Source organism: Abramis brama, assembly GCF_963993115.1.
Source record: "Abramis brama genome assembly, chromosome: 16".
NCBI lineage: Eukaryota > Metazoa > Chordata > Actinopteri > Cypriniformes > Leuciscidae > Abramis > Abramis brama.
In genome coordinates, this window is record NC_139978.1 from 24066350 (window position 1) to 24082493 (window position 16144).

At 38.7% G+C, this 16144-nt stretch overlaps 2 protein-coding genes across 6 annotated transcripts; both read right to left on the reverse strand.

Annotated features, from left to right (window-relative positions):
* Nucleotides 1-131: 131 nt before the first annotated feature.
* Nucleotides 132-5436, reverse strand: LOC311065975 (uncharacterized protein). 4 transcript variants are annotated; one of them, XM_084086894.1, is made up of 3 exons: nucleotides 5249-5436; nucleotides 2499-3153; nucleotides 132-2079 (listed from the first exon to the last, which is right to left on the reverse strand). In XM_084086894.1, exons 2-3 carry the CDS (start codon nucleotides 2609-2611, stop codon nucleotides 1461-1463), a joined length of 732 nt encoding a protein of 243 aa, XP_083943020.1. In that variant the 5' UTR covers nucleotides 2612-3153; nucleotides 5249-5436; the 3' UTR covers nucleotides 132-1460. The 4 variants fall into 4 exon arrangements, 2 of the variants coding, with proteins under 2 accessions (XP_083943020.1, XP_083943019.1); XM_084086893.1 differs by lacking the exon at nucleotides 5249-5436 and adding an exon at nucleotides 3242-3718; XR_014603002.1 differs by lacking the exon at nucleotides 5249-5436 and having other exon boundaries at nucleotides 2606-3718.
* Nucleotides 5437-6068: 632 nt separating this feature from the next.
* tbc1d25 (TBC1 domain family, member 25) lies at nucleotides 6069-15241 on the reverse strand. Of its 2 annotated transcripts, XM_084087510.1 has the most exons (8): nucleotides 14860-15028; nucleotides 14205-14358; nucleotides 12742-12851; nucleotides 12428-12582; nucleotides 11885-12009; nucleotides 10589-10777; nucleotides 9256-9531; nucleotides 6069-9170 (listed from the first exon to the last, which is right to left on the reverse strand). In XM_084087510.1, exons 4-8 carry the CDS (start codon nucleotides 12450-12452, stop codon nucleotides 7458-7460), a joined length of 2328 nt encoding a protein of 775 aa, XP_083943636.1. In that variant the 5' UTR covers nucleotides 12453-12582; nucleotides 12742-12851; nucleotides 14205-14358; nucleotides 14860-15028; the 3' UTR covers nucleotides 6069-7457. The 2 variants fall into 2 exon arrangements, with proteins under 2 accessions (XP_083943636.1, XP_083943635.1); XM_084087509.1 differs by lacking the exon at nucleotides 14205-14358 and having other exon boundaries at nucleotides 14860-15241.
* Between the last annotated feature and the right edge of the window lie 903 nt (nucleotides 15242-16144).

Below are 16144 nucleotides of genomic sequence, written 5' to 3' on the forward strand. Positions count from 1 at the left end.
ACGTCATACCTACAAACTAATCGAAGGAAGAAAAGATGCGAGCCAGCCAGGAGTCGAACCTAGAATCTTCTGATCCGTAGTCAGACGCGTTATCCATCCTATCTAAGCTAGCACAAGATGCGTGAAATAGATCCGGAGATCGCAAGATCGAATCCCGCTCGATTAATGTTATTTATCTACACATTTAAGTCCAGATAATTCTGTCATGTGTAGAAATTAAAACATGTTCATCATTTTAGTGTAGTTGTTGTAGCAATTTAGGTAAACAATAAACGTCCAAACCCCTATTATATATTTTTTATATAATCACAACAATTATTAATAGTGGTAGTATTAATAATAATAATAGTAGTAATAATAATCAGGTACATAAATAACTTAACATAAATAAACTAAAATAAATGCTTCTCATCTATTATTTAAAATATATATTATTATTAATAATAATAATAGTAATAATGATAGTAGCAATTTAGGTAAACAATAATAATAATGATAAGAGTAAGAAGAAAAAACACAGAAACGTCCAAATCCCTATTATATATTTTTAATATAATCACAACAATTATTAATAGTGGTAGTATTAATAATAATAATAACAGTAGTAATAATAATCATAAATAACATAAACAACTATAACATAACTTAAGGCACAACTAAACATAAATAAACTAAAATAAATGCTTCTCATCTATTATTATTATTTAAAATATATATTATTATTAATAATAATAGTAATAATGATAGTAATGATAATCAGGTACATAAATAACTTAAGGCATAAGTTAACGTAACAAAATAACTAAAATAAACTCTTATCATCCAGGAAACCACCTGTTGCCCTGTGACAGCTACTAACAAGACTATTAAAACAATGGACCACCAATCTCTGGATAGTTTCTTTCCCTAGGCCAAGTACATTTCACTTAACTCCAAAAATAATTAAATTACCTGATACAATATACCTGTCTTTCTCTCGTATTCTAAAAACTGTAAACAAATGTAATCAAATAAAGTGTAAGATAAATAAAATGAACAAAACAAAAATAAAGGTACAAACACAACACCCATTATCCCCATCATACTCACACATGCGTGCGCACAAAACACAAACACACACACACACACCTCCGCATAGTGATATGCCTTCTGTTGTGAGAACTGGAGAACCATCAATCCCTGAGCTGTTAATCACCCAACCCAGTGAACATCAGTAATATTGAACTTTCATCTCAGAAAACGCACACATAAATAACAAGGTAAACTAAAAACCATGTTTAAAAAAGAACCAAAAGGCATCACACACAGTTGTTATACATTTTAGAGACAGCTGTCATTGTTGGAGAATTGCTCTATAATCAAACATTAATCAAATAAATAAATAAAAATGACGTGCTGAAAGAGCAATTTTAAGAAGCTGGAGGGTTGTCATTTCCTGGCTTTTTTTTCCTATAACCTCGTTACATCAGCACAGCCCTCCATTCACCATATGATTGAGTCTCAGACTCTTCGCAGTACCAGTTGCCAAAGTACTGAAGATGTGATGGTGGCTTTCTCTCTTTGTTGCACTTTCTGCAAAGAATGACGTCTGTCTTCCTCACATACTTTCTTGTGACAGTTCCAGTCTGTTCCCTCTCCTGTTTTCTCTTTCTGTATTGCAGAGTGGAGTAAGGAACCGCTTGACTGGATGTTTGTGTCTGAGCTGATGGTGGCATAGCTGAAGGTAATGGGAGGTTGAAGAACATCACCTGTGAGGTACCAGGCACTGTAGGAAGCTGCACAGGTGGTACAATGAAAGGGAGAGAGACAGGTGGTGCTGGTGCAATGACAGGAAGTCCTTGATGTGATGGCGGAGCCTGGAAGATGGCCTGAGGTTGCAACCTCCCCTTGAGTTTTGCCTCCCCAGCAGTGTTTGGTGGCAGGATACAAAGGTGAGGTAAAGCCAAATTGCCGGAATAGAGAGTCGGTCCTTTCTGCATAGCCGCAGGAAGGTTCTCAGGTCCTGCCATGGGTGCTTCAGGGGCTTGGATACCCTGCTTCAAAATATCCTGTTCCTGTGACTTGCAACGCCTGCTGAACCTGGTGTCAAAATATGGTGTCATCAACTACTATTTGATCATGACTATGATGCAACAGCATGACACAGCTGAGATCACAGAGCAATTGATCACACCCTCGTCTCGTGTATCATTGCTTTTGTAAAACGCCACTGGTACTGTAGCTGTTCGTTTGTATGTGTGTTGGAAAGCTGTTTATGGAGATGGAACATTGTACTGATTATGGATTCTTGCAGTCTTTTGAAGACCATGTCGTGAGCAATAAACCTTATCTTTCATAATGGAGAAGAAAGCAGAAGTTGGACTCTTGTTGATTTGTTTCTAGACCCGTCAAAGCAGCCATAGCTACATTAAGTCAACCGCGTCAATTACTTGAACCCTCTGTGTGGCCCTCAGCTGCTTTAAATTTAGGCTTAGCTGTAACAATGCTAATTTACTCACCATTGTGTGACTGTTGCAGCATTAACTTCTGGGAGCTGGATGGTGGTCTCGCTCATCACCTTAGCATTGGTGAGGATGCACTCTCGGATGTGCTTGAAAGCACGTACCACCATTGTGAAGCGGGACACCCTCACTCCATCATACCGCACCACGTTTGGGTAGAAGGCACAGAGCCTTGTGAAGATGGCCTCCACCACCAAATCTTATTTTAATAATTCAGTGAAGTCACTTATTTACCTGGGATGAATCTGTTAAGGTGCAGGTGAAATGACTCAAGCGAAGTGGAACCTCTGGCACAGCGGTAGGTTGGCAGGCGGTGCCCTCCCTTAACTAAAGTGCCCGTCTGCATGTAGAGCTGCACACCTAGAGGATCCTGGATGCAGGCCACATGCTTCCGCTGGGACTTCAAGATCTCTCTCATCCGGGCTGAGTTTATAAGTGGGACTCCCATGGTGTCACGACCAGCATCTCCATCAAATGCCTGAATATGGCTCTCAATCTGCGCCAGGGTCTCCTTGGTCCCACGAGTGGTTCTCCTGCAATGGAGGGCTAGATCGCTACGGCTGATACAGCGCAGCACATCAGCCTCGGATGAAGGTTTCCAGTCAGCTTCTAGCTCTGCACGTTTCGCCTTCTTCAGGGCCGTCAGGTTGACCTGGACCCACATGAAAATACAGTGGCTGAAGCGATTCATAAATGTGGCATACAACTGGTGTGAGTCGGTGGTGCAACCCACAACAAACCTCCGCATGAAGTGCCATATATCTAACCGGATGGTCATTTGCTCCCACTCTTCAAACATCCTCCTCAGAAGAGTGTTGCCACAGCAGTCTCGGTCGACATACAGTACCTCGGGAGGAGCCACTCTGTATCGCCTGATGAGGCCTTCAATCATTGGCCCGAGACCAAAACCTTCACTGGCTGTGAGCACGGACATGATCACCTGTCCATGCTCATTGCCAACATTGGTTGCAGCAGGGAACGTCATAACCAAGAATAACCATGATTTACAGGTGGCATGGCGTGAATGTGATAAAAATGATTGTTTACTGATTAATGCACACTTCTGTAAACCCTTATTTGCTGCCACAATAAAATATTAAAGTAATGCAATATGTGAGAAAATGCTTGACATCATACCTACAAACTAATCGAAGGAAGAAAAGATGCGAGCCAGCCAGGAGTCGAACCTAGAATCTTCTGATCCGTAGTCAGACGCGTTATCCATTGCGCCACTGGCCCGATGACTGTCGACAAACCACGTGACTCTATGTAGTATGACTACAAGTTGTGTCTCATTTCGAAGGCTGCGTCCTCCTGTGGTCGTATTTGTCGACCGTAAACATTATCGAGGCTGCCTTATTTCAGAAAAGGAACCATTACATCTCAAAGAAAGAAATTTATGCTCACGAGGAATAACAGTTAGTTTTATAAAGGTTACTTTTCTTGAATAAAACATCCTCGATGACGTATACGGACGACAAATGCGAACACTGGAGGGCGCAGCAGCCTTTGAAATGAGTGACAGCGACCGTAGATTGGTGGTATGGTTATTTTAAAACAAGTCATAGATTGGTGGTATGGTTATTTTAAAACAAGTCATTATAGAGGTTTCAGAAAGCATGAAAATGTGTAAATGACAAGCCGTTGTTTTGGCGGACTATCCTTTTAAAATAATTGGGTAGATTGTCATGTAATTAAAATGGTTGGCAGATCTGTCAGTCTCAGATAGTTATACTCTCTTGTGGTACATCGTTTTGTATACAACCACATGTATACGTATAAAAAAAACTTCACGAAATCTATATATCATCCGCCGAAATAGCTCAGTTGGGAGAGCGTTAGACTGAAGATCTAAAGGTCCCTGGTTCGATCCCGGGTTTCGGCATTTTGATCCAAAACTAAATACTGTTAGTAGCCACGGCCATGAGTCATTTGTAGTCTCAAAAGACTCACAAGAAAAATGTGTCTTAAGAACTGAAATCAGCTGTTCTTTCATTTAAAATTGATCAAATGGATGGAGAGAACCTTTTAAAGAAAGAAACAGGTCAAGAGAAAACCCATTGTTCACTTTGAGTTTATGACAGTGGTTGGTTAATTTTTTATATATAACTATAAAAATCTGCCAGAACTTAAATTACACATTACCTGAGCTAACTTGATTTTTAACATGTACATATACATACATATATGTACGTATTATAAGCCCCGCCCTAATTTTGGACTATATTCCGTAGTCTAGTCTAGTGGTTATCACGTTCGTTTCGTACAAACGTCTCCGGTTCGAAACCTGGCGGAAACAAATTTATTTTCCTCTTACCTAAAAATAAACTTTAACAAACTTTACCATATAGGGCAAATGACTGAGAACATAAAATCCATTTCTCTTCAGGTACTATAGGAATGTTAGAATCCTGCAGTAGACCGTATTATGCTGATCAAAACGTTTGCACAATGTTGGAAATTAGAAAGGATGCTTAGGTCACACAATTGCATTAGAAAAACTGAAACACTGTTTAACATGCTAAACAAAACCACAAAATTACATAATAGCTGTGTGCCAAGAATCTTGCTTTTGAAGTTATATAGGCTATTAACTCAAAGCTACATTAAATCAGTTATTACATCAAACCAATAATGCTTCCAAGATTTACCATTTTCCTGACCATTTCAAAGGAATTATAGATAAGTGCTTCTCAATCCCTGTCCTAGAGACCCTCCACCACTGCACATTTGGATGTCCCCCTTACCTGATTAAACTCATCAGCACATTTAGAAGAGACTGCAAGACCCGCAATGGCTGTGTCCAATAAGGAAGATGGGTGGGGGTCTCCAAGACAGGATAAAGCAGCACTGAAATAGACAACATGTCACTAACAAGCATAATAAAAAAACTACACATTCCTTTCAGCAACAAGATGCTCAAATGACTTAAAGCACTAAAGAAACAAAAACCACAATAATTAACTCATTAATAATTAAATAAAACTAATGTTCATGCCTAAATAGGTACATTGTGTCTACCAAATCAAGGCGTTATCTATGGCATACATACTTTTTCATTTTACTCTGGAAAGTGGTAAGCTTTTGGTAATCCCTGATGGAAAAATTCACCTTAAAGGGATTGTTCACCCAAAAATGTAAATGTTGTCATCATTTACTCACCCTCAAGTTGTTTTACACCTGTATGAGTTTCTTTCTTCTGCTGAACACAAAATATATTTAAATAAATGTTGGTAATCAGAAAGTTGATGTACCCCATTGGCTTCCATATTAGGAAATAAAATTGGAAGCCAAACTCATTCAGGTTTGGTACAACTTGAGGGTGAGTAAATTATGACAAAATTTTAAACTATCCCTTTACACAACTGTGTTGTGGAACATGGTAACTAGTCACTAGCTGGTTTACCATGTTGATGGCCCAAGACCATCTACCAGCTTGGACCTGCTAGAAACCACCTACCATGTTCCAAAATTAAGATTTAATTTCCAGCCAGGGATAGTGTTTACTCTTTCTATGTGTAATGGTATAAATGTTGTTTGCTTTATGAAAGAATGATCATTGATCAATCAATATTCAGTGAATTTATTGTACAAATAGGAGTATTGCAAGCATTCAGTCTGGCAAGTCTCTCCACAGGTATGAGTAAAATACTATCATATAGAACCAAATAAAAATCAGAGAAACATACATACATGTTGTATACATAACGCTGATGAACAGGACTCATAACTGTTCCACTTTCCAGGAAAATCCTTTTTTAGTCCATGTGCAGGTTTATTTTAGCACTCAAAAGAACACTTGGTATTAAGACATAAAGAATGAGTCTACAAGGTATCAGATGAAAAGCATTCTGTTAAAGGCATTAAACACTTTTGTAATACTCTGTGATTTTTTTTTAACAGCAAGGATGCTTGATTGTTGCCTCTTGACTACAAAGTCGTTATGGCAACGAATTACCAGACAAACCTTTGGTGGAAGATGGATGAAAGCAATGAAATTATATTTACACACAGAAACAGAAACGAGAGAGACAAAAATGGCAAATTCAGTGAAATGAGGCACTTCTCCAACAAAGGCGAGGATAAGTGACACCAAATTACCAGCCATTCTCTATGTTGATCTTAGTAGGTGTGGTGCTTTACCGAAACATCCACTGCATGTAGAACAACAGCTTACAGGTCAAATAGCTGTTGTACACAAGAGAAGAGGAAATCTGTATTAGTAGTTCAGAGATTAATTCAAGATTGGGGCTGAACGTTACCTATTCTACAACTTCAGGTTTCACATTGGTGGGATACTGGATAATTCATCAGCACCTTCATCTCTGCTCAAATGTTTTGTACGAACAAAAGTCAAGGCTTAAGGTTCTCATAAAGCACAACTGACAAATATCAGCATACCAAACACACCTTTGCTGCAGGCAATGTCAAACAAATTCATTAGTGAATTTCCGAGGGCATCTCAAAAGCTTGAGTAAACATTCTCCTCCTTACAACAACAGAGTCAGAATAACCTTAGAAGAAGCTGCTTCGACCCTTTTCATCCAAAATAACGATTGCACAGAGAAATAAATAATAGTAAAATCTTGTTGCTTTGTCTCAGGTAAGTGAGGCTACTATAACAGGGGTTTTACGTGCCCATAATGTGCCTTTTAAAAGTGTTATTTACAAAGTGAAATGACACAAACTGGCCTGCCCTTTGAAAGGACAATCAATAAAGTGCAATAAAAAAGATCCAGTACAATGAAAGGGGCTTCACTTGGAAGGTTGGATAAGGCAAAAAAAGAAAAAGAGGAAGTCACTAAGCTTTGGTTGTTAACAAAACAAATCAATTTCCATAAAGCGCATATAAAGCACAAAGGTAAGCTGTGACTCGGCATGGTACAGAAAAACTTGCTTCTGGGTCCGTTTGTGGTCCGGAGCTGGTTTCTGGAGACGATCTACTAATGCACAGAATCAAGAAGCAGATGGAGAGAGGGCAATGGGAGTTGTTGGAGAGGGAATGGTATTGGCCAGATTATAGGTTGAATTTGGGAAGGTACCCTGAGAGGGCTGTACATTGAGGAAAGGGGGCCTAGTGGTGGATGTTTGGGGGGATGTATCCGCTGTGGCTGGGGAGTCCAAGCTGACTTCATCCCCTTCCTCCGAGTCCCATACTTCACTCTGCAGGTAGTCTGCGAAGAGGGCTTTAGCTCGCTGCAGAATACGCCCGAGGTTGTGGCGACGGACCAGGCGGTCAAAGTGCATGGCCAGCTCATTGTAATCTAGACTGTTTTTGACAATGTGGTCACGGTGTTCTAGCAGGATAGAAAGGCAAAGGAAAAGCATGAAGGGATTCCCTTTCCCAAACTCTTGCGGAGGGGGAAGCGAGCAGGGTTTAATTCCACCTCCTTCTGGTTTGTTTGTGTTTGGAGAGGATAAGCCAGACCCAGTGGGTCTGCATGGCGAGGGGAGATTGCTGGAGAATGCTTTGGGCAAAGACGGGGACTTGCTGAAAGATAAAATTGGCGAAGAGAGAAGTGAACGATTGTAACCCTGCGATGGAGACGCCAGTAAAGATTTCCCTGCGACCACTGATGGGGACTGAGACCCAGTTCCGTTTATTACAACTTGTGAGGATGTGAACCCCCCAGAAGGTTTATCAGGAGACTCAGCTTTGTCCCCACTAGAGGAAGAGGATGTGCATTTTGACAGGCCATCAGGAGATGCCGTTCTCCAACTCGTCGCAGAATTAGATGCTTCCAGTGACTGATTGGAGCTACTTTTCCAGTTTGGTGGACAGGAAGGTAGAGATGATGCTGGGGAAGCTGCCTGACCATTGGGAGAGTCTCTCTGTCCTGGAGATGATGGCGTATGATTACCGATAAGAGGTTCCTTTTCTCCAGGGTCGTCCTCACTTTCCTCTGTGGACTGGCGGACTGAGAATTGCAATGTAGAGTGTGCAGACTGAAACTGTACGGGAGATAACGTGGGATCAGAGCATTCGTTCTCATTCATTTCAAAGCTGTCCTCGTTGCGGCCACTATAATACTTGAATTCCCCAAAACTGGCCTGTTTTTCAAATGAACGAGTCGAAGCTGTGACATCATTATTGACCATCTCATCTACACCGTACTCTCCTTCGCCTTCCTTCCGAGGCCCCTTCTCCTCTTCTACGACAAGGGAACGTCCTCCATCTGCCTCCTCTCGAGATGGTCTTAGCATGTGACGTCTCCTCTGCCTTTCTGTCAGCTTTTCTTCCATCTCCTCCATGTCCACATTCTGATGGACATTCTGTGAGCCATTGGGCTGATCTGCCTCAAGCGCTGGCCCCAGAAGCTCCACCTCTGTCTCAGGTGGATCAGGTGGCAAGGAGCTCCAGGTGACCTCCAGCATTCGCAGAGCATCATCAAAAACAAATTCACGTTTCAGCTCCAAAAGCAGCCAGCGGTAACAAAAAAACAGATCGTCAGCACCTTTCGAGACTAGGTAGGCATAAAACTCAGGGTCTGAATACTGCAGAAGCAATTTGAGATGCTGGAACTTAATGGACATGAGTTGTCCATCAGGGCGGAAGTTGCCTTCAAGACGTTTCATAATGCCACAGAAGCAGATAAAGGCGTGAGCTTCGTTGTCCATGACGGCGAGGATTGGCGACGCAATGTCGCTCATGCCTTGGCAATAAGACACCTGCGAAAACAAATGAGGAAAGTTCATATTCCAGAGAAGTAAAGGCACATCCTAGTGTCACCAAAGGGTTGACACATATGTTTACCTGTGGGTGTGTAATAGCAAAGGTGGTAAGGAGGTCGGTCAAGGCAGTGAGATGTGGGCTGTCCTCTGAGCCCGCATAGTAAGGATGTGCTCGGTCCGTTCGAAGAACATCTTTCAGTACGTTTCCCCGAATGAACTCCAGATCCTCTGAGCTGACCCGTGCTGCCCATTCACTCTTCAGCTGGTCGTACTCTCTCGTCTTTCTCTTCATGTAATCCATTCTCTCCTGCCCTGTCAGACCATCTGGGTACACATTAAGGAGGTATCGCCAAACAACCTGTCACAAAAATACAGAGATGGACGAGAAAAAGTCAGCTAAAATGCAAAGACTACTATGGAACTTAATAAACATGAGTTGTCTGTCAGAGCGGAAGTTGCCCTCAAGATGTTTATACTGTTAAGTCCGAAGACGTATTGCTGTTTTTTTTCTTTCCCTGTGTGTGGGGATGTTTGCGTGAGTGTCCCGAGTATACACGGAATTGGCGGACTGGAGTGCAGCGTCCTTTGAAATATGCCATATGCTGACGTGGAAGAGATGATGTTGTTGGCGTGTTGTTCTGAGAGAGTGTTGCAGTGGTCTAGTTTGCTTGTGATTCATAATCTGTAAATTGTGTATATTCTTTAGCTTGCTACTTTTGTAAAGTGTCCTTATTATGACTTTTGTCCCTAATGTTTCCATCCGTTGTAGTGTTCATTTCGTTTAGTTATCGTGTTGCCCTTTTTCAGTAAATATTGTACATACATAATTTTTCCTTTAATACTAAAGTGGTAGGGTGCCATTTTTATTTTCGTATATATCTTTTCTCCTGTACTTGGGATAGCCAGGGAGTTGGGTAAAACCACTGTATTTTATTTTATTTATTTTACAGGGTTTATTTAGTTGTAATTAGGTTTAGTCAGTGCCCATTTTGTTTATTGTTTTGGACTTGCCCAAACCTGAAGACTTTGCTTCATTTTTGTTTTTGATGAAACTGAAAGAAACAAAAAAGAAAAGAAAGAAACGGTTGAAACAGGTTTTCAGAACATTTTATTTAAGTTTACCTCCCTGACCCTAGACCAGGGTTGTAACAATACTCACACACATATATGCATGTGTTATATATAATATACCAAATATATTTTTTCTAGCTCTGAATACACATTATGGAGCTCTTAAATAAATAAATTACAAAAACTAATAAAAATGGCTTCATTAACTCAATTTGTATTCAAAGCTGGAAAAGGTTTTTGTCAATGTTTGTCAAGGTAAAGTTTAGATCACTGTATCTCACAATGATCCCATTCTCACTCTCTCATGGTCGATTAGTTAAAAAATGGTAAAGCAGTTTGGTTACCTTGCGTAAGGATGGCTCAACCCCACCATGATATATACGAAGTCTAAGTTCTTCTGGCCGGGTCAGTTGACCTTGGCTGTTCAGGTAACAGTGGAATTCAGCATCATTTAAGGGAGGCTTGAATGGTTTCACCTCCTCCCCATAGGACCAACTCAAGGCCTGCTGCACACGCGATAGAGTGCGACCCACCTGAATGTAGAGGTGGGTACGAAGTGAGGAATAGGTCAAAGAAATGTTCAGAATTTATATAGATTTCTAGCTACATCTCTGATATTAGTTGGAAGATAGATAAAAAGAAACATTCCTAACACATAAAATATCTGGAATAAGATTAATTAGTTATCAGTGGCCATGTACACACAGCAGCTAAATTGTCAATTCATCTTTTATTGTTTAGTCCTGTTCTGTATACACAGAGATCAGTAATTTATGGGAAAAACAACTGAATTGTACAAATTAATTTTCTACTGAAAAATTCAGGTAGTGACAACCGCATTTACAAAATTCAACGCAGCGTGTACGGAACCAAAATTGAGCAACTAGTTGTTATTTTAACATGTATCAGAAATGGGTCTCTTCTGTATGTGCAAGAAAATCACAGGGAAAAAGGAGGAGCCTTAACTCATTAATGTTGCCAGATCTTGATAGAAAAATCAGGCAAAACAAAAACAAGCACATAATAAACCTGAATAAATCCAAATGTTCTATACTATATTAAGACATGCTCCTGCCCCTTTTATTAACTCCATAAACTGGACGGCTTTACGAGCCAAGCCCAAACAAGCAGCCTATCGACGGTGGTTTGGTTAAAATATAAGTGAGTCTTTGGTCAAAGTGGACATAAGGACATAAGTGGTACTTTGGTCAAAAATTGAGAATACCAATGTGTGAGACGCCAGACCATTGCTATGGTTACCAGTGTGTCAATCATCGCTATTTTTGGAAATTAGTTATGTTCCATACACACACACAAAACTATAATTTTTAGGGGATTCACTGCCGTATTTAAATTGTCACTCCTGAAACTTTACAGTGTGTACATGGCCAGTGAAATGCAGAAAATGTTCCTTCTATCTTTAATTTATTAAATAAATCAGCACAAAAGCAGCACAAAGCTGTTTCTTACAAGAGCAAAAGAGCTTTTGCCTTCAAGAACTCCTGAAATATCTAATGCCTTTTATTGTTTGGGGCGAATTGCCATGAATTACAGTTTAAATGACTGTGAACCTGACTGAATGCAGTGGACGCTGGCTGGTAAAACAGCTGGCTGACAAGGTCAAGAACATCATGAGTAACCTGGGACAGCAGCGACTGTGTGAAGGGAAGTGCAGCAGAAGTCAATGACCTCTTCTCTCCCTGCAACTGATCTGAGCCAATCACATCCTTAGGGCTTATTATGTCCCAATCCTCCAAAACAGGACCTTGGGAAGAATATAAGAAAACAAAACATAAAAAAGCAGCATTTAAAACTGGATTAGTCTTATTTAAAGGTCAATGCAGAGTGTTTGTCAAATAATTCCAGTGTCCAATAAAGACACAATGTAGACTCTATAAAATAATGTACTGAAAATATAAAAATTCTCTCAAGAAAGTACACTCAATTACAGAACAATCACTTGAATTCCCCCCCTTAAAAATTATTTTGATATCTTTTTGTTTCAGGAAATGCACTCAACAATACATACAGCTTCAGTATAATCATTAGAATGGAAGATAAATCATCCAAAAAATAATAGTTTGATTTGTTAATTCAGAGATCTCATAAAGGAAGAGTAGATTTTCAGGATCTACTGAGATTAACAGACACTAAATACCCTCCAAACAGGAGGGTTCACTCACTGTCCTCTGATGGTTTGATGTCCATCTTTAGCTGTAGGAAAGGCTTTGCCGCACTGACAAACGCGGCATCTAAATCCCAGTCAGACAGCAGAGATGCGTAGACCTCCACACCCCCGCGGTCACGGGACAGGTAGCTAATCCCAAAGTTGCGTTTCCTGCAGGAAACCAAAGAAAATAAGACTCCAACTATGTTTGCTGCAATTAATTTACCTATCAATGCTATTAAATAACCATAAAATTGGCTTATCAATTTTTTAAATACATCTAAATAAGAATTATCACAAAAATAATATATTTTGTAATTTCACACGCACCCATTCAGCTCAAAGGCTCGTATCAGGATATGTTGCAACACCTCTAATGAGGTTATTTGAGGATCTACAGCAAAGGAGCGGAACTCCACCGGTAACACTCCTTCACACTTCTGCAAACAGACAGAAAACAGAAAGTGTGGATTAGAAGTATGATTTTAGAAAGAAATAGGTTACATTTCCTATTTATTTTACAAAAAAAAAAAAACATTTTGTTATTTATCTTAATTTTGAGGTCCTGAAAGGCTAATCACTCTATCCTCTAAAATGCAAACCATCTAATCAGGTGACATTATTTACTCAGGTGGAGTCTCTGTCGATGTTGCAACCAACTGTGGGAAACTGACTCTGGCTGTACAGATTACTTTGAACTCCTCGAGCGCAGCACTACAAGGTCATCTGTCCCAAGCAAAACACACTGCAGCACATCTGTCAAGGTTCACACAAAACCTAAATTCACTTACTATTCAAAACTTTGTAACTTAGGTTGTCATCTGATACCACTGACTATTGAGTACTGGGACAAAACAGTATACGAAACAGATCTCATAGAATAAATAAAATTGTATCAAAATTGTCATAAATATTCGCTATATATATGTTTGCAGGTGCAGCTTCAGCTTCTTCTATTTTCTCCCAAAATGTGTTTAACATTGTTATAGTATTATTTATATTTTTACAATATTTATTAATATTTTTTATAATTATATTTTATTTTTATATTTTCAGTTGTCTGTTTCCCTGATAGTTTTAGTTATTTACAGTGCTTTTATCATTTTTATTAGTTTTTTATATTTCTATTTAGCTTTAATTGACTTTAATTACAGTTTTAAGTAATTTTAGTACAACGTAAACATTTATTTCATTAAGTTTTTGCAGCAACATTTCAATTTAAATTACCTTAAACAAATAGTTTTAGTTGTTTTAATTAACAATAGCAACACTGACTCATTAAGGATCAACACTGTTAAAAACAAAAGTAATGTGTCATAAATCTAAAATCTAGCATTGACTTCCATGGCATGAACAAATGAATTGAGGCTACATGGTTGTTTCAGACTGATTTCACACTCCATATATTACAGACACAGAACATCTTGAAAGTACTGACATAATTACCATATGTAGCATTTCATACTCATACATATTAAAATACAATAGCATTTTTTTTCTCTTTTCTGGTGTTGAAAACTACTAACAGAACCATCTCAAATGTATATATATATATATATATATATATATATATATATATATATACATATATATATGTGTGTGTGTGCGTGTGTGTTTACAAATTGTGTGACAGGGTTGACAGAAAATTATACAATAGGCTTTAAAAAAAAGTGGAAGATAAAAAAATGGTAGATCATGTTTATTTTAATCTTGTGTCTGAAGATTCAGTTACATGGCAGTGTAGCTCTTTGATTAACTACAAGTTCACTGTGATTAAAATTAAATTCACTGACCTAAATTCTTATGTCCAAAGAGACTTCTTAAAGAAACAGGCCTGCAAAACCCCTCTGTTAAGTTCCATTAAATCATTTATGGAGGTTCTCTAAGGCCTTCATCTGCATACATTTCTTTTCGTATTCATTAAAACAGACTGTACCTGAGAAATTACTGAAAAACAAGCGAGAGAATTACATGGCAGGTTGATCATGTGACACTCATTATGACTGTAATATAGTATGACAACAACGACTAAATTGTATATGATTTATATGTATTTGTTGAACAATTATGTGACACGAACAACAAAAGATGACAATAACATATTAAATTGTATGATAAATATATTTCTAAAAAAAGATTGCGATATGGATTAAAACAAGATGTTTATTACACGTCATCTTCTATACGAATGATGCGGTCACGATGTGTAAACAACTAAGATGACAGCGAAGTAAAAGCGATGGACATGAAGATAGTGCTGATAAAAAGCTCTACGACAGACGCAGACATGTAACCAGACACTGTCTGACTTCTGGCCTGGCTGGACTACGTGGAATGCTGTGTGTTGTTGTGTTTCCATCCCGCTGTGTTGCTGTGTGTGTGTGTGTGTGTGTGTGTGTGTGTGAGATTGGGGTTTCTACCTGCCGCTCGGTCCCCACAATTTCTCACCTTGACTTTGACACGAACTACCCCCCTCTCCTCCTCAGCCGACATGGTGGGTAGTCCGCTTTGGGGTGTCCCGTTCAGAGATGCGTTATCGTCATCCAGATTAAAAACTGAAAGTAAAATAACAATGGATGGAGGTAGCCGTTTCTCTTACAGCTTCGACAAGTACATTGAAAATTCCGTTAACAAGAGACGTAAAACAACCAGTATCTTGCTGACAAGTTTCAAAATAAAAGCCCGCTACAAGACGAAAAAAAGCTTTCGTGTATTAAAAAATGAAGTGTGAATGTATTTTAATATATGATTACAAAGGGGAATCAGTGCTTCGTCCACTTAGATCAATAACCATGACATAAGAGGACATTATTTTTGCTACTTTCATAGCGAAGACCGTCTCCGTGACATCGGACTAGTTTTAAACAACAGGATATGACGCCACATTGCATTACATCATTGGATTCATGAGGGAAGGAATGCTCCATGTGCAACAACAACAAAAAAAACTAAAGATTTATGTTTGGACAGATGTAGTCATTTTGCCGATATTAAAAAAAGACAATATTTAAAGCTAATTCCAAAATTCAACGATGACAAATAGTTTAAAGCTATATGCTAATTAACATATCAGTCAAATATATGTAATAAAAGAAAATGTAAATACACAAACATGTTTGAATATACATTGTATCATCTTAGAAGTTTTATCATCATAGCACACAAGCAAAAGTTTTGCTTTGCCTCATATTTATGCCGTGACCCGGATTCGAACCGGGGTTGCTGCGGCCACAACGCAGAGTACTAACCACTATACGATCACGGCGAGCTACTTGGCAGCTGTGTTGCGATGGCAGATGTAGACCATACAATGACGTACCTTTGTATGTTTATAACGTTGTTTATATTTATTTTTGTATTATTCTATCACGGAGAAGCTACTTGGCAGCTCGTCGATGATCTCGAATTCAGATCATATAATTTCACACTACCGGTCAAAAGTTTGATATCATTAAGATGTTTTACTGTTTTTTGAAATAAGTATATAATGCTCACCAAGGCTGCATTTATACATTGATATTTTTTTCAAGGATTCCGAATATAAAATTAAAAATAACAACATTTATTTGATATAAATCTTTTGTAACATTACAAATGTCTTTACTGTCACTTTTGGTCTTTTTTAATTTCCTGTTTTGAACTTTGATAATAACAAGAAATGCTTTTTAATCACCAAATAATCATGATAATATTTCTAAAGAGTACGTTGGACAGACGTTGTATTGTGGTTGAA

Bases quoted from the DNA above. Each gene is read 5' to 3' on its own strand.
- LOC311065975 (XM_084086894.1), bottom strand. From the start codon at position 2,611: ATGGTGGTACGTGCTTTCAAGCACATCCGAGAGTGCATCCTCACCAAT. The intron at 2,080-2,498 runs GTGAGTAAATTA...TTTTGACACCAG, and splicing joins GCTGCAACAGTCACACAATG to GTTCAGCAGGCGTTGCAAGT.
- tbc1d25 (XM_084087509.1), bottom strand. From the start codon at position 14,904: ATGTCGGCTGAGGAGGAGAGGGGGGTAGTTCGTGTCAAAGTCAAG. The intron at 12,852-14,859 runs GTGAGAAATTGT...GTCTGTTTGCAG, and splicing joins TAGTTCGTGTCAAAGTCAAG to AAGTGTGAAGGAGTGTTACC. The intron at 12,583-12,741 runs GTGCGTGTGAAA...GGTTTCCTGCAG, and splicing joins CGAGCCTTTGAGCTGAATGG to GAAACGCAACTTTGGGATTA.